Below are 23,266 nucleotides of genomic sequence, written 5' to 3'. Positions count from 1 at the left end.
TGACAGTCTGTCCTGTGCACTTTCCATTTCTGCCTGCTGGGGCCCACAGATGTGTGCAGAGGTGCCCCACACCGCACTGCCCACAGGGCCTAGATGAAGTGGACAGGAACAACAGAACAGAGACAGTGGGCAGCGGCTATTTGGATACCTTGTGCCCCTCTCTAAGGGGCTGTCCCTCCTCAGTTGTGACTCCCTGTCACCAATAGAGATCCAGAGGCTTTGGATCAAAGCATCTATGCCCTTTAAAACAATGTGAAAATCTAAAAGTTTTAATACAGATTTTAAATTTTTTAATTGTTTGTAAAAAGGAGGAAAGAGAAAAAAATCCACTGTTAAAAAAACAAAAAAGGTACTCTGGTTTCTTTTCAGATCACATAAATCTTTCGCCTTTTACTACAGGTTTCCATGGAGAGGAAAAAAGAAAGAAAGAAAGAAAGAAAGAAAGAAAGAAAGAAAGAAAGAAAGAGAAAGAACAAAGCCTGCCAGTGAGGCCAGGGCAGGCTAGGTAGGGCCAGTTTGCAGCCTTTGGGCAGTGGGTGGGGATGGGCTGTGTGGAGGGGGTGCCCTATGGAGAGGGAACTGGGGAGACAGAGGCTGGGGTGACAGCTGGGACATAGGAGACTGTTGGGAGTCTGAAGTCTGGGAGAGTAGTGACAACCTACAACTCTGTACATGGGCAGTCCCCACTGTTCCCACGGGGTCTTCCACAGCCCTCTGTGTGTCTCACCTCTGGCTTCAATGCCATTTCTTCACCAAGTTTCCTGGGACCCCTCACTCCACCAAGATGGGGGTCACAGTTCTCAGAACAGCCAGTTGTTTTTTTTCCAGTGTGTTCCTTTACTGAACAGATATTTTCAGAGTGCCTGATCTGTGACCCGCAGTGCAGGCTGGAGAGTTGGGTATCTCTGGGACAGAGCTTGCAACCCTGGGGATACTGAGGGAGCTGGAAGATTGTCCCCAGGCTTGAGACACGGCTGTGCACATCTCTGCTTGTGTCACCAGCTGGTTCCTCTAGGGGGCAGTGGGACTCCACTGTAAGCCTTCCTCCAGGTCCCCAGAAGCTGGTTGTCACTTCTCATCTCAGACTGGAGCCTCCAAGGCTCCATGAAAGGGAAGGAAAGGGAACGTTAGCCATGCCGGTAGCTGGGCCCCAGGGGTGTGTCTCCCACACTGGTGTATACGGATGCTTGCTGGGAGGCAGGTCTGCTGCCACTGTGGATCATAAAGCCTGACAGTTACACTCACTTGGGTACATGCGTGTCCCCACAGACACAGGCTGTCCCAACAGCTGAGCCTGGAAGGAGGTCAGGTTTCTGAGGTCATGAAGGGCTCTAGCAGTCCAAATGTGGCAGGCCTTGCCCTTCTCCCTCATTCCCTCTGCCTTGCTAAAACCTTAGATGACATTCCTAAAGCTTGCCACCAAGGTCTACTCCGGTATTTGGTGTAACTTCCTCCTCCTGAGGCTGACTACCAAGGTCCAGCTATCAAAGTATTGAAGTCCAGCAAGCAAAAGCCCACTTTGAGCCAGGTGTGGTGTCTTTCTTTAATCCCAGCACTTGGAAGGCAGAGGCAGGTGAATTTCTGTACATTCGAGGCATCCTGGTCTACAAAGCTAGTTCCAGGACAGCTAGGGCTGTTGCACAGAGAAGCCCTGTCTTCAAATCAAAAACAAACAACAACCCAAAGCCCTTTTTAGTTCACCTATCTAATTAAATTAAACATGCCCAATTAAGATTAAACACCTCAATCGAACATGGGGTGTTTCCCTTTGTATATTTATAAGCCACCATTTGTCTATGGGCCATGTCTGTCTCCTCTCTGTCCAGAGGCAGTCCTTTGACCCTTTCCCCTCCCTTGTCCCTTTCCCCTTCTCCTTCTCCCTTTATCTCCTGTCTTTGTCCTTTACTCCCTGCCCTCTGTTCCTCTGGGATAAAAAAAATCTCCTTTGTGCTGAGAACTTGGTCTTGGGTGTCTTATGCCGACACAGGTCCTTTCAGGTCACCCTGCCAGAGTCAGGCATTAAGAGGTCTCCTCGGAGGTAGCTTTGAATGAGTGATCTGAGCACACATGGGCCAGAGTTCCTGCCCAGGCAATAGATTGTTGCAGATTCCCTTTCCAGGTGAGGCTTGAGGTTAAAATCAGCTTTACAAGGCCATAAGAACAGCTAGCCTCCTGCCCCAGGGCAGCACAAGCTCTAGGACAACTAGCTGACGGTTGCTTTAGGTTGAAGTTTGAGGAACTGCAGCTCATCTGGACATCCACCCTCATGGGTTAGGGAGGCAGGTCTCCCCCAGTGTGCCCGGTGACACAGGTCTCCCCCAGTGTGCCCGGTGACACAGGTCTCCCCCAGTGTGCCTGGTGACACAGGTCTCCCTCAGTGTGCCTGGTGACACAGGTTTTCCACAGTGTGCCCAGTGACACAGGTCTCCCCCAGTGTGCCCGGTGACACAGGCCTCCCCCAGTGTGCCCGGTGACACAGGCCTCCCCCAGTGTGCCCGGTGACACAGGCCTCCCCCAGTGTGCCCGGTGACACAGGCCTCCCCCAGTGTGCCCGGTGACACAGGCCTCCCCCAGTGTGCCCGGTGACACAGGTCTCCCCCAGTGTGCCCGGTGACACAGGTCTCTCTCAGTGTGCCCGGTGACACAGGCCTCTCTCAGTGTGCCTGGTGACACAGGTCTCCCCCAGTGTGCCCGGTGACACAGGTCTCCCCCAGTGTGCCCGGTGACACAGGTCTCTCTCAGTGTGCCCGGTGACACAGGTCTCTCTCAGTGTGCCCGGTGACACAGGTTTACCTCAGTGTGCCCGGTGACACAGGCCTCCCCCAGTGTGCCCGGTGACACAGGCCTCCCCCAGTGTGCCCGGTGACACAGGCCTCCCCCAGTGTGCCCGGTGACACAGGTCTCCCCCAGTGTGCCCGGTGACACAGGTCTCCCCCAGTGTGCCCGGTGACACAGGTCTCCCTCAGTGTGCCTGATGACACAAGTCTCCCCCAGTGTGCCTGGTGACACAAGGTTGGACTGGCCCAGGTGTTCTAAGTGAATCAGCAGGGCTGCAAGACTCCAGGGGTGAAGTGGCCCTTGTGGCTGATGGGGACCCCTGGGATGGCCAAGAGTGAGGCCTCCTGATGATGCACACAGGTGGGCACGCTGAGTTCTGATTTATATGTCACCCATAATGGACTGTGGTCAGGTGATGTCTCACCTTCCAGCCTGTTTCCTTCAAAATGAATCTACTGGGAAGAATTGGTGTTCTTCCCAGAGCAGGACCAACAGGAGTTAAGTAAAGGACTATAGTAGCATCCCCTGGCAACACACACACACACACACACACACACACACACACAGACCCCTTCCCACTGAACTCAGCGGAAGGACACTCCAGGCCTCAGAACCCTCAAGATAAAAGTGATCTGGGCTGTGAATACAAGACTCAGGGTCACTGGTGAGCCTGACTGTCCCTCCCTTACAAACTGTGGGTCAGCTTAGGACCTGCCAATGGGGGCTGTGGCTCACAGAATGCTTTGTGACAGTCATCAGGTGTGACATTACAAAGCATGTGTCTCCAACATTAGTCCTGAACCGAATGCTTCTCCAAACGGTCACTCCCCACCCCCTCTTCAATTCCCCCTGGCCCTCCTTAGAAACTCCATCTTCATAATGGCCAAACAGTTTATAATTAATATAAGTCTCTGTGTGTTCTTTTGGGACCAAACAGCTTCGGGACCAGGTGGGACAAAACCTCCTGTCAGCACTCCTTCATGGCCATCAGTATCTTGAGCAGTCTGAGGGGTCCTGCTTGGGGTCAGGAGCTACTTTGAGCTCATTCCTTCCAAAGATAATTGATCCACAAACTTGTTCCCTTATGTTTGGGGTGACGCTGCTCTGACAACCCTTGCAGGAAGGAGTGAGAAGACATAGAACCAACCACTCAGGCAACTGGTGTCAGTGCATAGCAAGCAGAGCACGCTGCAGACTGGTTTACTCAGGAAGTTAGATCTGCCTTTACACCCCTCCCAAGGTCCTATTGGCTCAGGTGCTGACTCTGCCGTATGTCCTTTTCCCATTGGTGTCTCTGGTCAGCAGTCTGGGCATTGAGGCAGGCTTGGCCGCTTGGCTCAGGGAGGAAGTGACTGCCATGCATGCTCATGCAGGCTGGCCTCAGCACCAGGGGCAGGGCGACTGAGACTTGGCCGCAGTTTCTCCTTTACCCTTAAACATCCCTGTGTGGTGAAACAGCCAATCCAATCAAACACTAACATTTGTACAGCCATTAGAGACACTGGGGGCTGGGGCTGGGGCTCAGTTGGTAGACACCTGCCCAGCTTGCACGAAGCCCCAGGTTTGCCCCTTAGGACTGCCCCTTAGGTAGCTGTGGTGCTACCCAGTACTGAAGGCAAAGGCTCAGGAGTTCAAGGCCATCCTTAGCTACATGGTGAGTTTGAGGTTAGCCTGGGCTACAGGACGCTGGCTCAAGAAGAAAAACAAACAAACAAAAAAAAGGAGGGAATAAGAGGTGGGGCATTGTAGCACGTGGGCATGGCAGCACGCGGTGTTCTGCACAAAGGCAACAAGTCAATTAGGGGATTACAACCCATGCTGCTTTTGAAGGCAGAAGTCGCGGCTTGCTTGTCTTCTGAGGAGGTGAGAGGGTTGGGGAGACAGGAGTCACTGGACGGGAGTAAGGGGAGGACGACAGCTCATCTGGCTGACTGTTTTTTGGCACCTTCCAGTCAGTTCCTTATAGACTACAGGTGTGGTGATCAGGAGAGGGTGGGGCTGAGTGAGGTTGGGGGCGGGGGGAGAGCCCCCCCCAAGACTCCAGAGCACAGGAGTTCACAGGTCGATGCTTCACCTGTCCCAGCAGGAAGGGACAGTGCACTGGGAGATTTAAGCAGTCGGGTCACATGACAGCCCGGAAGCCTGCAAGTTCTTCTGAGATAGAAGTTCAGAGAAGCACTGAGGTGGGAACTGAGCAGGGTCAGAGCATCACCCGCCCCAAGGCTGTGTGGTGACTGGATCTGGATGGTGGGGAGAATACTGTCAAGAGTTGGGGCTCTAAAAGGAGAAGATGGCAGCCAGTCATGCATTTAGGATGTCACCTGGGACATTGTTGGAAACAAAAATTCCCCTGGCCTCCCCAGACTTTCCACTGACATCGGAAGCTCTGGGTAGAATCCTGTGAAGCCTCCAATGTGACTAGCGCACACTGAATGGGAAGACCCCTGTGTCGTCTTCTGGCTGAGATCAGAGCACAGGCATTCTGAGGAAGATGAGAAATGGAGAGTCAGGGTGTGTGTGTGTGTGTGCGCGCGCGCGCGCGCGCGCGCGCGTGCACCAATGGGATCGCCAAGCGTCAAGCAAGAACAGAGCTGGGGGAAGGACCCACGTGAGAACCATTAGGAAATAAGAACAGAGGCCCAGTGAGAACAGCCTCAAGTCCAGAGAGGAATGGGAGACAACCAACCCTCAGAGCCCCAGCGACCCTGGACCACTTCTGAGCTGGCAAAGACAACCTCTCCCCCCCTCACCCCCCCAAGATGTTCCCTATAGTCCCTGAAACCTGTGGTCGCCACCTCCATATCAAGGGGTGGTAAGTATGATTAGTGATTGCCGGTGAGTGGGGGCGAGGACCCAGGCTGCTCAGGTGTGCCCTGTGTGATTATAAGACAATGTCAGCAAAGGAAGTTCCATGGAGACCAGCTAGCGAGGTGCTGCGCTGGGTTGGCAGACGGAGGAGGCTGGGAACTCTGCCCCCCGGGGAACTGTATTCTTTCCTAAGTTGGAAGCGGCTGGAAAGAATCCTCCTGAGAGGTTCCAGGAGCACCCCGGTTTGCTGACCCTCCCTGTGAACCCCACTTTGGACTTCTGATCTCCAGATCTGCGCAACTGTAAATTTGTGAGGCTTTAAACACTGAGTTTCTACAGTTGCCCTGAGGTCTGTAAGGATGGGCGTGGGAATGGGGTGGGGTGGGCTTGGGAGCCGTGGGCTCCAGTTACAGAGAGGAGAGGTGCAGATAGTGGGGTCTAAGGGACTCATTGAAGCCAAAGAGGGGAACTTGATAGCCCACTATGAACAGAATAAAAAGAAACAGGGCGAGGCTGTGAGGAGATGGGAGGCCACGGTATCCAGGGCCTCACATTTTGGCCCTTAAAGGACGGCCCGACCTAGCCTTGGCAGGTTGGGCCTCAGGAAGGGCCGGGGTCATGGCCAGGGTCATGCAGAAGACCCTGTAGTATTCAGAGGCCGTGGGGACCATTGGCAGCAAGTGGGGACATATGAGAGCCTGGGTGGCTGGGAGCCCTGGAGGTTTGGGGGCCTCGTGCCTTATTCTCAAGTGGCCTGCAGTGGGCACTGTGGAGCCCCCAAAACAGTCTGGTCTGTCACCGTATTGAATGTCCTCCTTGGGGAAGTTCCAGTTTCACATTTGTCTAGTAAACAGCAGCTGGCTGCCTGCTCCGTTTACCTGTCCCCTAGGAGCCACTGCCCTACAGCAGGGAGAGCTTTACAGGCAGGAGGGCCACAGGTGACTACAGGCTGCCGGGAGCAGATGACGGCTTGGCAGCTTGGGGACCCAAGGGAGTCATGTCGTTACTGCTTTCTGCAGGGAAGGGAGCTGGCCCTTGCCAGAAAACAACCGCTGTGTAACCAGAAATGAATATACCAAGCCCCGTGGGGCTGGGAGAAGGCCTCTCTGGAGTCTACTGTTTGGTTTTGAAAAAAATGGGTTAAATATTAGGAAGTTATTAATTTTCCTGTAGCTGTCTGCCTCTTGTGCATGTCAAAGTTGGTCATGTCTGTTCATTCACACACACCATCTCCCCAGGTCCTACTGTATGTTGGGCTTGGGGATGTAGCCCCGAGCCAAGACAAGCGTTGTCCTTCTCTCCTGGGAGCCACAAGGTGAAACAGTTGACACCAGTGGTTTCCAGGCACAGTGGGCTCAGCTTGGTGGGTTTCACATGGTACCAGGTAGTCAGGTAGGAAGAGCCAGGTCTTTTATAAGCGCTTCTAGAATTAGGAGGCATGCACTTCCGGCACTAAGAAAGCGGAAACTGAATTGGGAGATGGTGTGGTCTGAGTGCAAGGGAGAAAAGCTTCGTGTGTGGAGGTGGGAGGCAGGGAAGGTGGCTGAGCTTGCTGCCTGGAATCCAGATCTAATTGCTGAGAGCCGCTGAGGTGCTTTGCGCAGGGGCAGAAGAGTGTGCAGGGTGGGTGGGGAATGTCAGGGAACTCAAAGAGCCTGTCACCCAGGCAGAGGAGGGAAGGCTGATGGGCACAAAGGGAGAAGGTGACAAACTCTTCAGAGCAGATCACAGAAGATGGTGATGTGTGAAAATGGGGCTGTGGGGGACTCAGGGTGACTTCCACATTGTCCCTTAACTGCTTAGACGGTGTTGCTGCAGGCTGCTGGGGCAGCGAGGGGTGGAGACTGGGAATTGGGGAATCTCTGGCATGTTAACTAGAAACGCCTTGTGGCTGGCACAGTGAAGTCACTCCGATGTGCCAGCATCTGGAATCTGTGAAAGGGGGTCTGTGTAGACCTGTCCGAGGTGGTCCTGGGAAGCTTGGCCTTGGGTGGCCTCGTGTCGTTAGGAGCAAAGGCCATGAAACAGAACCTTAACCTTGTGGGTTTACTCTGCTCCTGGTGGGCCCTTGAGGGAACCTGGGAAATTTGCGTAGAGGCTGTGACTTGCCGTCCCTCCCTGCAATCTAAGGAGCAGACAGTATGGCCCAGCAGTACACCCGACGGTCCTGATGCACTGCGGCTTCAGAGTATAGAATCTGCAGGAAGAAGGCATTCTTGGAGGGGGTGGGGCATGTACACACCACTCCACTTCTCATCATTACCAGGAGGTAGAGGCAGGTGGGCTGAGAGAGTGGCCTTCTGGGAGGAAAGTTTTGTACAAACTGATTCATGTTTGTACCACAAAATGTCGCGAGGGTTACCGGCCAGTCCCCTCTGCCTCACCGGGGCTGTGGCCTTCACTTTCATTTATTAGTGACTCTTGTGGTTCCAGCCCTTCTTGCTGCTTGAGACTCAAGCGGAGCTCTGTGCTTTCGTCTGGTTTATGACCCCAGAGAGGCTGTGCCGCTGGTGTCTGCCCTACTTTCTCCCCTAAGCCTTCTGAAGTCCATGCTTGTTACCAACCCAGAGCTATGCTTCCCTATTGTAAAACTGTACCCGGCTGCTGCATGTAGCAAGGGACCTTTGCAGACTCCTGTCACCCGTCCCAGAGTGTACTTTACATTGGGGGATTTTTGAAAACTGGATAGACTCATTTCTGGCTCTATAATAACAAATTCACCAGCCTGGTCTACAAGAGCTAGTTCCAGGACAGCCTCCAAAGCCACAGAGAAACCCTGTCTCAACCCCCCCCCCAAAAAAAAAAGAAAAAGAAAAAGGGGAAAATAAAAATCAAACCCAAACTTTTATTATGTTTTTTCCAGCCCTCACCGTAGATGAGGTCCCAGTAGGAGCTCAAGGCTCAACACCAAAGCCCAAAGTCTGTTCGGTGATGCTTCAGGGAACTGATAGCAAATATAAGTCAGTATCTATTAAGTTCCTGATACCCGGGAGGTGTCAGCATTTTGCATCAGGAGAAATGGAGGAATGAGCCAAATTGATGTTTACCAAGTGAAGCTTGCATGGACATCCTTAGGTCTCAACAGGACAAATGGCTGCTGAGACACCTATTTAACACATCAACCTGGAGGGGCTTGGCCACCAGGTTCAGTCCCCACCTGTTACAGGGTATGACTGGCCTACCCTGACCCCTACTCAAAACTTCTCCAGCCCAGGGGCTGAGCTGCCCTTTCCTATATAAACCAGCCATTTTGCTTATCTGGCCCTTTTTGGTCTGCCCTTTATAATCCTGGTCTCTTGTTCTGGCTCTCCCCTCCCCACGCCTCACAAGGCCCTGCTCAGGGTCAGGTTTACTCGGGACTCCCCCAGATGTCCCTGCCTCTGGCTATGCTCTCCCTTTTTATTCACAGATGTAGAGACAGGTCTCCTTCAGATGGGTGTATAGTCTTGCCCTTGTTTTGGCTGCTGCTGCTGGCCTTCAGGAAAGGCATGGAAGGGCTTCGGAAGGGAGGGGAGGAAAACCAGTCTCCCACAGTTGCAGCAAACATGCTAAAGGGCAGAGCCAGCTCGTGGTGTGTGGTGTTGGGCAGGTACTGCGTGTGTGATGCAGAGGTGGGGGTTTCCTACCCATTCAAGCCACGTATGTGAGTCATTGCCCAGAGTGCATTTAAGTAGCATTCTGTAGGTCCTGCCTCATAGGGTCCCACAAAAGTAGAACCCAGACCAGCTACCTTGAGCCATGTGCTCACCAGGGAACTTCTGGAATCTGGACCCTCTGGGAATCTGGACCCTCTGGGTTGTGGGGCTCTTTGGGGCTTCTGATCCAAGAGGGGCCTGAGGCCTTTTAGAATAGGTATTTGCAGCCACAAGGACCCATGCAAGTTCCTATCAGGGCTTGGGACACCTGTCCACATGGTCCTGCTGGTTGTAGGCATTGGAAGGAGTAGGGATGGAATCTAGAACATTCCAAGGGCAAATCATGGTTGAGTAGAATGAAGCCTCTCTGAGGCACTAGCCCAGGATCTTAGAGCAAAGCTCTCAAGGGTAGAAGACTTTAAGATTTAAGAAATAGCAATTTCTTCTGCCTCCCTTGGGCGCTTTAACTCTGAGAGAAAAGCTGTTCTGAGAAGGCAGATAGAAAGTCCTGGACTTTCTGCAATTTATGCTTGCAGGGTTGGTAAAAAGTCTCCCTGCTCTTCTCTGGTAATTAGTTAAATGCTCAAACACAAAGCCCACAACACTCACCCCACTGTTTCCAAACAGCTTCAGGCACTCTGGGACTTCCTGGAAGTTGGCCTAAGGCTGACTCATAAATCTGTTCCTGCCTGTGACCCTCAAAAGAAGGGACCAGGAGGCTGGTTACAGCAGAGCCTTGGGTAGAGAGGATGGGGCAGTTCTGAGTTGGCCTTGTGGCACTGTCACCTTGGGCAAGTAGGAAGCAGGGTTCCTCCTGAGCTGATAGACAAAAACCCTTCCTTGCTATCTGAACCCTACTTCTAAGGCTGCTGCAACCCCACCTCCCAGAGAAGCAGACACACTCAGGGAGAAGTTGCTCTCATCTGTTTTATTGCTAAGCTGTCATCATACAAGCCGTATAAAAATACTTTACATATAGCAAAAATAAACTACATGAAACTGGAGATTAAAATCGTTTTGCATAGGAATGCGATACATGCTGACTCCTCAAGACCATTGGGATTCTTCCTGAACCCTGGTCTTCAGGCATCACTGGGGCAACCTCTAGGAACTGGAGGGTTGTGAGACTCCCTGTGAGGGCTGAGAGGTGACAGGGGAACAGGGTACTTTGATAAGATGACTGGGACATTCCCAACAGTATACTCTGGCCAACCAGAATGCTGGGGCTCCTAGTCACACAGCAACAGCACCAACTGCACCCAGCCCATGTAAAGCCTGAAAGGGCAGGGAAATTTATTCCCATTGGCCCCAGGGGCTGCACAGAGACAGCATTAACCCTCTGACTCCCAGCACCGCTCTGTGATCTCAGAGGGGCCTGAGCAGGGAAGCACGACTCTTGTCCATCACTAGAGTTAGCTGTAAACAAACTGGGTTAAGACAAGGATGGTAGCTGTATGTCAAGGCACGGGTAAGTTGGTCACAGGTGAAGGTGATGTTGCCTCATTTTAGCAGCTGGCTGAAACTCTCTTGCTCTGCAGGGGCTGGTTTGGGTCCATGGAGTTTGATGGCCAAGGTTGGGAGATGCCAGCGGTAAGGGTGTTTCAGGTTCCTCAAGGTTGCCCTTCCAGCAAGAGTTCAGGAATGCTTGTCCTAGCCTGGCCACCCCTATGTCTTTTCTGGAGTGCCTAATGAACACAGTTGTTAAGTAGCTCCCCGCACAGTCTGTCAGTGCTGAGCACTGTGGTACAAAAACAAACCAACTCAGCCTCTCTTGGTTCTGAGTGACAATCAAAACACATAGCTTCTGGCCTCTCTGTGTGATGGTGCCACTGGTGGCTGAGGGTGGCTGATGGTGACGACAGATAACAAGACTACCGGATGTGAACAAATTATCCCAGGTCTTGGGAGGAACCAGGCTTTATCCATGGCTATGTTGTGCTGGATAAAAGGTGGCTGTCCTTTGGAGGCTGCACATGGGGACACCTGTGAGGACTCCACGTGGTTGGTTCTGTCAGCATCAGCCTGCCTGTAGGGTCTTGTCAGTCCATGAAATACAGGATTCTGTGGCTTTAAATTAAGAAATTACCAACTAAACCCTTTGTGTACAATTCTCAGGGATAACCCAGGCTTGAAACTGAAGGAGTGGGTATCTTTCTCAAGCAAGAAAAAAATGCTCTCTCCTCCCAGTCCTCTTCCCTCTTGTCCCAGGGTCCTGAGAGGGACCCAGGGTGAGTCTTTGGGTTGTTATTCTGGAATGAAAACTTTCAAGAATACACCATTTCTCTTTTAAGACATATATGAAAAAAAAAACCCTTAAGAAGACATCTGACCATTTATAAATATGTTCTAACACCATCAGGGATATTTTGAGGGCAGATTAAAAAGCATCAAAATCCAGGTAAGAAAATAAAATTTAATACCATAGGAATCTGGGTGGATATCTACTCTCCAGCAGCCATGTCTTTGTACAGTCAGGAAGATGTGCAGAGTTTGGAGAGTTAAGTACCACATTCAGCAAGACGGAACTGTCAGAGTGCCAAACTAATGCCACCATGGATTTAATAAGGACACATTTCTGCTTCGACCCTTCTGACCCACGTGGGATACACCCACCTTCACTACTCGGGCATCTTTTTCTCATGGACTTAGATCAGATGGCATCTTCCCACTCTGGAAACTGTTTTAAAGCAATCACACCAGTGAAGTTTCCCCCTAATGTCTGTGCCTGACCAAAGCACCTTGATAGCTGTCTGCTGCTCATATACTTTCTCTGGCCTGTCTGGGAACAAATGCTACTTTCTCTCCTTGGCTTCCTGGTCTACTTGTTTATGAGAAGGTTTCTTAGACTATCCAGCTAAGATAGTCTAAAGAGAAGGGCATTACACACCACACACACACACACACACACACACACACACACACACACACACACACAGGTACAGGATCTGAACTATGGGAAACCCTCTTGCTGACATGGTAGAAGATGAATGGGAAATGAGTTAGCCCTTTTTCACCCTGTAGACAATACAGCTGAACTACTCACTACAATTGCAGGAAGGCACTTGGGTAAAACATGGAGATAATCTGAGGAAGGGCTCGATTCCTCATGTGCAAAAAGTGGCTACCAGCCAAAGCAAGTGAGAACTGATCTCTCACTAAACCCTTGACTCCCTTCCCCAGAGAAGTCAGTCTTGTGCCAGTGAAGGGCCAGCAGGGAAGCTCGCTTTAATTAGAAGGAAGTACTCAAAAGCAGGGACTCAGTGCTCAACTGCTTGTGGAATTCTGGGTTCACAGGAGAATTCTGCTCAGGTCTAGCTTGGGGTGGGTGGAGGAAAGCCAGGTGCTGCTCTAGGGGAAAGAAGTACTAGGTATTAGCCAAAAAGTCACACTTTTCATGCGCAAGCTGAACCCTGGGCATGGGGTCTCTGTCTAGAGAGCTAGCCATAGCTGGCCCAGCTCCCAAGATTTACTTTGGGATAGCCTTGACAAAGCCAGAATATAAGAAACCCACGATGAGTATTTAGCCATTGTGGCTTGCTATTATGGCCCTCTGCCTAGTAGACAGAGCAGAGAAAGTCACTTGATGTGCCCGCCCAACGTGTACAGGGGCATCTGTGGCGAAGGCAAGCGGAGAAAGCAATCTTGCTCTTGACAAGAACTCTGTGGGAAGGAAAAATACAAAAGGAACAACAGCAAAATAATTGCACCAGGGGAGGAAGACTGCGGAGGACAGCAATGAGAGTGTGTGTGGGGTTCCACAGGACACACAGCCGGCCAAGCAGGGCTAGATCACACTAAGGCACATGCTGGGCCGATCTGCCTGAGTTAGAGGCAGCTCAAGTGGCAGCGCCTTGGGTTCTACAGAGACTTTACACGAATCCAGGTAAGAAACAGCCATGGGCTATGCCCGAGGGCGGGCGGCGCTTTCCTGCTTGGTGTTTAGGGTAGGGGTTGGTTTCAGCTCCTTTGTTCTGTTTGGTGGCAGTCATGACAAACACCTGCAGGATTTGATTGGGGTAGGTGACTTCAGCTCTGTAACAGTCAATGCAAAGTCCCAGAAGGTTCTCCCAGTTCCTGGGCAGAAGAGGCTGTGTCTGGGAGGAGGGTGGAGAGGAGCCTTCAGAAGCGTTGTTCTCAACAGGCAGCCCGGGCTGGGTCCCACCAGAGGTCTGGTGCCAGCTGCAGGGTTAGGGTGTAGCTGGCTGAGAGGGCCCAGCCTGCAGACTCCTTGGTTGGCTCTTTGAAGCAGAGAAAAACAAAACAAAGCCCCAGAAGCAGGCAAACAAGTACATGTGTTATAACTTAAGGCTGAGAAGTTGGAGCAGGTGGTCCTGCCAGGGCAAGGCAGTTTGGCTTTGGAAACAAAATTGAAAATAAAGCCTTGCTATGGCCGAGCTGGGGCAGAGATGATGGTCCAGTTTTGGCTCCTACAGAGACCTGGAGTTTTTGAGTCCACAAGGTGGGCTCTTGGGCCATGTTCTTTTGGTTGCTCTGTCTAAACAGTCTCTGAGAGAGTTAGGAGCCATGTCTGTGGGCTGGGGCTCTATCAAAACTCCCCAGTTCTCTCCCCCAGCCCAGCCTCTGGGTCTCAGGCAAGCTCAGCTTCCTAGCGAGTTGAGATTGGGGCTTTGGTCAGCAGGCCGTTGCTTTTTCATCCAGTCACCATGGACCTCAGCTGAGATGACCTTTTTGAGGTGGCAGGCTCCTACACCAACAGCCTGCGCTGCGTGTGCACACAGTGTTCCAGTCAGGGAAGGCGGCGGCGGGGGTGGGGGGATATAGAAGGGGTCCAAGGTGGAAGGCGTCTCGCGATAATGGCTGTTTCTAGGTCTGATTTTGTGGGGGAGGTCCTGAAAACTCCTTCCTGATGATTTCATTAACTAGAAAGGGAGACAGGATGAAAAAGACAGTGAGATGTCACCCAAATCAGGCGTCAGGTTACTCTCTGTGTTTTCCTTGTGGCAGTCATTTAACCATTTTAACATAAATGCCCACCTATGTCACTGCCCGAACCCAAGTTCCCCCAACTGACTGCTCACATGCTAATGTGTTGTTGTCCCCTCTGTCCTTTCGCTGGGGCACTTAAGCCACTGTGTGTCTACCAAACCGCCTCTGTGGCTACCGTGTCCTCAAAGTACCTAGCATGTGACCCTGTTGCATCTGATCAAAAAACAAAGCCCTTAAAACCCCAAACTCAGGACCCCTTAAAAAGAAAGCAAGGGTGCTGGGGGCAGGGGGCTGGTGGGAGTAGGTTCACACTTACTAGCTGCCCACTTAAATTTTTTTGTTTGTTTGTTTTTGTTTTTTGAAACAGGATTTCTTTATGTAGCCTTGGCTATCCTCAAACTAGGAACTCTCTCTATAGACCAGACTGGCCTTGAACTCACAGAGATCTGTCTGCCTCTGCCTCCCAAGTACTGGGATTAAAGGCGTGCGCCACCACTGGCTGGCCACAATCTATCTATCTATCTATCTATCTATCTATCTATCTATCTATCTATCTATCTATCTTTCCTTTCTTTCATCAGCACAACCAGGGTCTGCTATTACTCGAGGGTTGTGTTTCGAGGTTCCAGGAGTGGGGAGAAGGGGGGTCCTTAGAGGGGCTTGGGAGCCAGTCACCTTCCCTGTAAGTATGTGGTTCCAACAGGAACTGTGGTGTGACACCAGCCCCTGCCATGGAGAAGCTATCTGTCCAGCTCATCTGGGGTGTGTTGCTGGAATGGGGTAGGAGATCCTAGCACAGAGGATCTGGCCACAGGCTTCCCTTAGCACCCCCAGAGATCAGCCACTCATCACCAGCACACACGGGAGGCTGCAGAGCCTGTCCCCAAAGCAGTGGACATCTCTGGCAACATTTTGTCAGCTGAACTCAGGGGGGAAGGGGATTTCTCCCCTCAGCTTCCTTGGTTTCATCTGAGCTGTTTTCTGAGTGTTAGAGATGGAAACGGCGGGGAGGGCAGAAAGGCTGCGGAGGCCTTCCTCATTTCAGGCTCTCCGCTTTGTCCTGGGAAGCCCCTGCTTGGGAGAATCTGTGACCCCATGTCAGCAGGGAGGGGGAAGGGTACAATTTTAAAGAACAGGCTAATCCAGGTTTGTCTCTGAGCGGAACTGACTGTGTGACTCGACTGGTCTATGTGACTCAGGCTCTCTATCTCTAGAACAGGAATCACAGATGCGCATTCCCTTTAGGATCTGTCTGCTTTCTCTTTTACCTTCAACTGGTGTGTTGGGGGTGAGGTAATGGGACGTGTCATGGCGTGTAAGTGGAGGTCAGAGGACAACCTGAAGTCTGTCCTCTCTTTCCACTATGTGGCTCTCAAAGATAATTCAGGTCACTGAGCTTGGCACCAAGTACCTTTACCCACTGAGCCATCTCACTCACTGGCTGTTTTTGCTTCTTTAAAAAGTATTTTTGAGATGGGGTCTTGACATGTAGTCTAGGCACTCATGATGTAGACCAGGCTGGCCCTGAACTGACAGGCAATCCTCCTGCCTCTCTGTCTCCTAAGTGCTGGGATCACAGGCATGCACTGTTATGCATGGCTGTGAGGGTGTCAACCATGGGGTGGATAACAGCACCGAGCCTGGTGCATGGTGGTCCACGGCTGTCAGCAGTCACGGCCAGGAGCACGCTGGTGTACCCACAGTGCTTTGCACGAGAAGGTTGGGCTCAGCTTAGTGTCCTCCAGGACTTGCTGGAGTCAGAGGGTCAGAATACCACTTCTGATATGACTTGATTGTAAGCCTGGGTTTACTGATAAAACCATTCTGTGCCTCAGTTTCTCAACCTGTAACTGGGTCCAAAAACATTACTGTTTACTAGTGCTGTGAGCATGACTACATCATCAAGTCAGTGGCCACAGCATCCAGGGCAGAACATGTGTGGGCTTGCAGAACAGAGCACTAGATGCTGAGTAAGTTCAAAGGATGAGCCCTGGAGCCCATTGCAACAAACATTTTTGAGATGGTAAAGAGGGGCCTCAGGCTGGACGCCTATGGTTAGCTGACTGGGACCACGTGTACATGCACTGTAGACCGGTGTTCTGGGTACCAGCTCACTCACTGGGGCCTAAAACGGGAAACCAAAGGAAGGATGCCAACCTCGGCTCTGCCAATGCAGAGCCGAGCCAGGGCCCAGTGAGCTGCCAGCCCTCTGGGGATGGAATGGATGCTAAATGGAGAAGGCAGGGAAGCTTTTCAAAGTCGGGATTCTAGCCGTCTTCCTTGCTCACTCAGCCTTTGGAGTAAGAGTGGTAGATCCTTCGTGGAAACGTCCCACAACCCAGGTTTGTACAAACAGCTGATAGGTATTGCACTGGGCACCACAGACCCTCACACAGGGTCATGTCCCTCTGAGGAGCACAGGCCTGGGAGGCTGGATGATCTCCGGGCAGCCAGAGAGAGGCAGTGTGGCCCTCTTGAGGCGAGTGTCTCCAGCTAGAACATTCAGTCAGTGATTCCCACTTGGGACCTTTACATTGCAGGCTGGTTTGTGAGGCTGTTACCAGGTTGAACCCCCCCCCCCCAAAATCCTACTTGTACCCCTGGTTGCAGGAGAGAAAGTTCTAGAAAATATAACAACCAGATGATGGCAATTGCATCGTTCTATGTCAGGCTAAAACTTGGGCTTTAAGTTCTGAGAGGCTCAGCTCAGCCTCTCCATCCAGGTGTCCTCTTGCAGGCCACTAGGGTTGGGGACAGCCTGTTACCCTCTGAATGGAGTCCATAATGCCCACTGTGACTATCTGCCCTTATCTTTCCCCATTAGGAGGGAGATTCCAACTCGGGCCCCATCACTACCTCCTTCCTCTCCCCTGCCCCCCCCCCTCCATGATTAGATTCTCCTATACCCAAAACTAACTCCTGCTCTGGGCCAATCCCAAGCCTGTTTTCCAGAGTCCCCCTTGAGGACCCTGTGACCTGTCCCTGTGTGACCTCACTTCCCACCACTCTGGACATGCATGGCCCCGGCTTCCACCTTCTAGTTCATGCCACCAGCAAACCTCTGGTCCCCTGTGTTCCCCACCAGGCAGATGCCATCCTTGCCTCTTCTAAGGTTTGTGTCTTCTGCCCATGTCTTACAGCTGGCTCTCCTGTACTCTCCTTCCCTGGCAACTCGACCTGTGTGCTCACATGCCTGGCTGTAACCTGTGCCCCAGACATAGGAAGTACCCAGTAATGACATGGGGACACAATCTTAGAAAGAGCCAGACGCTGAAGGTTCCACGTCAGAGCTGGGTATGGCTCCCAAGGGTGACTCAGAAGTCTGAGCCTGACCCCCCTTGTGTTCATCCCATGACTCCTATGAATGTCTGCCGGCTCTTCGCCCCACCTTGGTCCATGAGTCTCCACGCAGCCCTCATCCACTTGCAAATCTAACTTCCTGTCTGCCCTTGTTCCAGCAGTACCTATTCCTGTGCTCACACACAGCCCCGCAGTCCCTCAGACTGTGCCATGTGCAGGACCATGTGCACAGCTGGTGTTTAGGGTGGCTATTACCGGCCTAGAGATTTTACCTATAAAAGAATGAACCATGCAGGTTTTCTGAGCATGGTGGGACCATTCCCACCTCAGCCCTAGTAACATGGTTACACTCTTGATAGATGCTTTGGAGACTGGAGGTAACTTGCTGCAGCAGGAAAGAGGGGGTTGGATTTAGACTTGAATCAGGTCTACTCTATCAATCACTTAGTCTGCAGCCTACATACTGGCCAAGAAATTGTTCTGTGTGGTTCGGTATTTGCCCCTTTTTGTTTCTGCAGACCGGAATCCTCACTGCTTTGTGCAGGAAGAGGACAGATGCTTTCTGAGTTATAGTGGGCAGGTTTGAATCAGGGTTTCTGTCAAAAGCACCACATTCTAAGTCTAGAACAGGGTGTGGGAGAGCCCACCCCAGTGCTGAGGATGAATGTGAATCTAACTTCATTGTGACCCCCAAGGCTGCCACTGGGAAACAGAAGATGGACAGATCTTAAATGCATCAAAATTATAGCATCTTTCATTATCAGAGATAATTATTCATATATAAGAGGTATTATAGCTCTAAGAATAATAAAATTAATAATAAAATGAATCAATAAAAATGGCTACAGACCATATTGAAAGGGCCATGCCAGAGACCAAAAGGCCCTTTTGGTAAAAACTAGGTACTATTTTCAGATTTGTGGGTACTGGGGCCTCAACTATTGAGACAGCTATAGGCAAATCAACATCAATGTGTCTCAATAGAACTTTATTGACAAAACACAATGGTGGCAACATCAAGCCTCACCACCATAGTTTGCCAGTGGCAGAGAGGTAAAAGAACAGCGTATTTTCGTTACCTACTTTGGACTCATCAATCTGGGGAAGCCAGAGCCTCAACTAGCATTACTTAAGCACTGGCCTGGGTTTGTTTAGCGGTAACGTTCTCGTGGCTAAAACTGACTTGTCCTGGGGACTTGTTAGACAAGGGACTCTTGGGTTCTTCCCACAGCCCACCCCCCACCTTAGCTGCTGACCCCAGAATGGCGACTTGGGGGAGGAGCTGACAGGCCTCACTGCTTCTCTTCCAAAATGCAACTGTGTTTTCTACCGTTTGGCCAAACTGTAGCCAGGACAGGCCTGGAGTGCCCCACCCTGGCTCTGCTGATGTTCGGAGAAGCTCTTCTAGAGCCAAGGACCAGTTCTGGACCTGAAGGACTGGGCCTTCCCTGTCACTCACAATTCAGATGTCACCTGAGGATGTAATTATTGGGTTTACTTTGTGGAGAAACGTCCTTGCATATTTTCTCGGCTCCTTTCCTGAGCTTTGGACACCTAAGACCACTAGAGAACTTTCTAGAACATAGCCAGGCCATCTCTACAGGCTTAGTGGAAAGGACAAAATCCCACGATGGGTCAGTGCTGGGGTCAGAGGGAGACTGATGACTGGGACATCTGCCAAGTTCCCAGGCCCAAGAAGCACATTGCACCCTTGGGGACCTGTAAGGGACTTGTCTCTCCACATAGAATATTTATCAGCCCAATTCCTGGGCCATGGCAGATGCTCGGCAGTGGGTAGCTTGAACGGATGCCCTTGGCCACAGCAAAGTTGGAATCCCTGTTGTTGGATGGGATGGGTACCTGGCCTTCCCAGGAAGGGTGTATTGTAGTGTTGGGATGCCTTTATCCCTTGTTTGGGGGAAGTAGGAGGTTGTAAGCTGTCAGTTCATCTGAACACACTTCACGTGGCTTTTCCTCACTGTTTTTTACTGGGATTTTTAGTGTGACTCTGCCAAGGGCATCTGAACCTTACTTGAGAGGTAAGGCAGCTGCTTTCACTGACAAAAAGAAGTGGGAAGCCGGCCCATGGTCCAGCACCCCAAAATTCCAAATTAACCGCTATCCCAGAGAGCTCTGTGGGCCAGCTGTAGCATCAGGCTGATCACATGGCAGGGACATGGGAAAGCCGTCACTTCCTCCTCAACCCATGGGGACTATATTGTCAGTGAGCCTCCCAAGCTTGCCCTATCCAGTCTGATTTGGTCACCAGCCACCCGACCCTTCTATGCAGCCCCAGAGGTCAGATGCAGAAGGGGAAGCCAAGTGAGGGCATTTGTGTACTATAGAAAGCCACACACGCTCTCCTGGGTCATGGGGTCTCCTGATCAGCTTCCTAGGGCCTTTAATTAATGCAAAACCCCCACTCCTGTAGGGTGCAGGGTCCCCCAGGACAGCATGCAAACCCTTGCATCCACCCCCACCTCACAGACTGAGAATCTTGGGGCTGTCCAGCCCTCGAGAGTGGGATCCGCAAGTACGGTTGGCCAATGAGCAGAAGGCCTTGGGGCTGGCACATTCTCTGACTTAACAGTGAACTCGAGGTAAGCAAACACAGCTGGTGACCCCAGGGAGAAGTAGAAGAATCCGTTACCTTTCACTTTGATTTCTCGGATCAAAGACCAGTCACTCGGTCTCATAATATGTTTTGTATCCAGCTAAGGTGTGTGTCTATCAGCTCTGAAAAAGACGTGCAAAACCATTTTTGAGAAGAAAAGGAAAAGTTACCTTTGCCCTCTATCATACTTTGAATTTGTTTCTAGCTACACAACCAGGAACAAAGCTTCACCCTTGGACTAGAGCTTCAGGCCAACTCTCTGTTAACCTTGTGGCCTGAACGAACCCAACAACTGGGGTCAGTACCACTGAGGCATGGGACTTTATGCAGAGAGGGGTGGTCACTGAGGCAAAAATCCCTCAGCAAGATGAGGGCTGTGTATGTCTCTAAGCAACCCCGAAGGCCTCTCACCAGTGGCTGTGACCGTCACAGAGATAAAGTTGGCTAGATCCTAAAGAAAAGGAATCCCAGGAGGGACCCATCTACTGTGACAGCCCATCAGAGGTCACCTGCTTTCCTAAAAAACATTCCCCCAAAGTTAATGCTCTTCAAAGCCTCTCGTCCCTCAGAGCAATGAAAACACCTGAAGGGAATGAGAGCCGTCATTGTTTTTAAACCCACCTATTGTCTTTTCTCTTCCACTTGGAGCAAGCCTCTTACCACTCAAGCTTTCAGAGCCCTCATCTTGTCTCCTCTGGAGGGTACAATAGGCCTGAGTTTCTTTTGATGCAAAGAACTGCTGGTCTCTGAGACTGCTCTTGGGGGTGGGGCGGCTGGAACTTGAATCCAATCTCAAGGAGAGTCAGGACTCCCTGGGGCCTCATGAGAGGGGAGGCGTTCTCTTCAGCATGGACAAGTCAGGCCTGAACTTCCAGCCAGACTGGGGTTAGTCTCAGGCTGACCTGGGACTATAAGGCCCTTGTTGTATATCTCCTCTCACAGTGACAGTAAGATGTGGGGGCCCTGCCTTTCCTAGTCTCTCTGGAGACACAGATGGCTGCTCTCCTGCATTCCAGGAGCATCAGGCCCCGAGGCAGCCGACTGGCCTTCCTGTCTGCACCCTGACAGCGCCTCCAAAATCCAGAGCAGGTGTCATTCCTTCTGGTGTTAAAACATAACACCTCCGACCATGGCCACCTTAGGGGTTTTACCTCAGGCCAGCACCCCTGAACTGCATCGTTAGGATGTCTACTGTAATGCTCAAATTAGTTTCCATGGACCAAAGGCTGGCACTTCTCCAAAATCCCCGGTTCCCCTCATTCCAATATACTGTTTCTGACTCCATTTACTCTTTCTTTTGAGACAGTGCTCGTAGCTAAGGATGACCTTGAACTTCTGATCCGCCTACAAGGAGATTACAGGCATGTACCAACATGTCTGGCATGTGTGGTGCCAAACCCATGGTTTGCCAAGCAAGCATATCACCACCTGGGCTATGTCACCAGCCTCGTTCCCACCTTGGGAAATACAGATGGCCTCCCCCAGCTTTCGCTGACACCTTCTCATGCCTTATGTCCCCTCTACACAAATGCTTCTGGGTCTAACTCCCCTTCCGTGGCCCCAGCCTCTGGCTTAGGTCCCTGCCTGTCAGCAGGGTGGCTCCTCCTCCCCCACTTGTTGCTCCTAGAATAAAACAGCTCAGAAATGCCACATGGCTAAGGGTTTCAGTGTGTCCCCACAACACCAAGCTGAGCAGCCCTGAGGGGACAGTGTTACACACATGGGTTCAAGGCCAGAGCACCACTGAGTGCCATAGTTGGGGGTCCTGCCTGCCCTGCCTTCATGGACTCAGAAGCTGCTACCAAAGAGAGGGGGGTCTGTGACTGGAAAAGGCAGTGTCCCCTGTGTGTGAGCCGAGATGCCCCACCTTTTCCTGTTAGTGATGAGGTTTCTCAGCTGCTCTTGGTGGAAGCCAGAGGCGTGAAGCCAGAGGCAGGGCCTCTCTCTATCTGAGGCCTACAGCTCAACTTGGGTCCTTGATGCCAACTGCTCATCCATCCCACTGTGCTGGTGAAACACAGGCAACCCCAACCGCAGCCTTGCACTGGGCTCCAGGTTTGGTGCAATCACTGTTTCCAGGCCGAGTTATTGAGGGTGAGAAATGGGGGCTCATCCCTGCCAACCTTTCTCTGGTATTGTGTTCCAGCTCTGGTTCCTAAGGAACCCCTATGGGGTTTGAGCCAGCCCCAAGGACTTCCATTGGGGCCTTTCCAAATCTGGAATACCTTTAGAAATCACTGAGTAAGGATGCTGACTACCTCTGGAAGCTTCTGGAAGGAAAGCACAGCGGCAGCCAAATTCTCACAGGGTCTCTCATATGGACACCTCTGTGGCATGTACCCAGCAATGCTACCCATGGTCTCCTAACAAAGAGAATGAGGTCAAGAACTCTTTGACAACTAGGACTATCATTCTGTCTCCCTGAATGTTCCAACAGGAGGTAGGTGGTGTGGACCCCTGTGAGGGTTCTGGCCAGTTCCTGGGAATGTGAGATGGACATCAAGAGGCATTGTGTGAGAGTTCCATGCTGATGAGGCACCCTCCACATGTGCCCCAAAGCCATTGGTCCTAGACTCGCTGCCCTCTTTGGGGTCTCCTACAAGGCTACAGCTGGAAACCCAAACAGGACAGTGCACTTCTGCCATGAGCACTGTGATCAGTCCAGATCTGACTTGCTTAAGCTATGCTGATGACCATGAACACGAGAGAGTCACCAGAGTCCAGATCTGCTCTCTGGCCGGCTTCCTGACTCCTGGGGCCACAGGCACACGTGGGTAGAGGTCCCAGTGCATGTTAGAAAGTGCTGTGTGTTTGTGACTTGTGGGGACAAAAGGAAGCAGAGGCAGGTCAAGGGCATGAGGGCTCTGATGTTCCAGCAGGTCAGCAAGAAGCCTGCTGCTCCCAGGACAGCAATACACCCCACGTTCAGATCCCTGCACATGGACTTGAAGCCCTGGAAGAAATGCCAGAAAGTGTAGCCTCTCCATCAAGACCTGGGCTGAGTCCCCTCCTGAGCCACGCCTCTCCTGTCAAGCACAGTAGAAAGGCAGATGAACAGAGCAGCAAGCATCGGGCTGGCTTCCTCTCCCGTCCACATGCTCGCCACCAAAGCCGTGGCCCACCCCAGACTCTTAGAGGACAGGCTGATGCAAGACTCTGTGGGTAGAGTTCAGGAAACAGCCAT

At 51.7% G+C, this 23,266-nt stretch overlaps 1 protein-coding gene and 1 pseudogene across 1 annotated transcript in view; one reads left to right on the top strand and one right to left on the bottom strand.

Moving 5' to 3' along the window:
* Positions 1-350: 350 nt before the first annotated feature.
* On the top strand, positions 351-437 carry LOC113836510 (annotated as a pseudogene).
* Positions 438-12,421: 11,984 nt separating this feature from the next.
* The window catches only part of Nfatc2 (nuclear factor of activated T cells 2), a 113,902-nt gene continuing 103,057 nt past the window's right edge, over positions 12,422-23,266 (bottom strand). The window contains exons 10-11 of the mRNA XM_027423325.2: positions 20,119-20,204; positions 12,422-14,101 (exon numbers count right to left, since the gene is read on the bottom strand). Coding sequence (XP_027279126.1) covers positions 20,161-20,204 — 44 coding nt within the window. The 3' untranslated portion in view covers positions 12,422-14,101; positions 20,119-20,160. The remainder of the gene's footprint in view (positions 14,102-20,118; positions 20,205-23,266) is intronic.

This window comes from Cricetulus griseus, chromosome 6, assembly GCF_003668045.3.
Source record: "Cricetulus griseus strain 17A/GY chromosome 6, alternate assembly CriGri-PICRH-1.0, whole genome shotgun sequence".
In the NCBI taxonomy this organism is placed as follows: Eukaryota; Metazoa; Chordata; class Mammalia; order Rodentia; family Cricetidae; genus Cricetulus; species Cricetulus griseus.
This window is presented reverse-complemented; position numbering and strand designations above follow the sequence as displayed.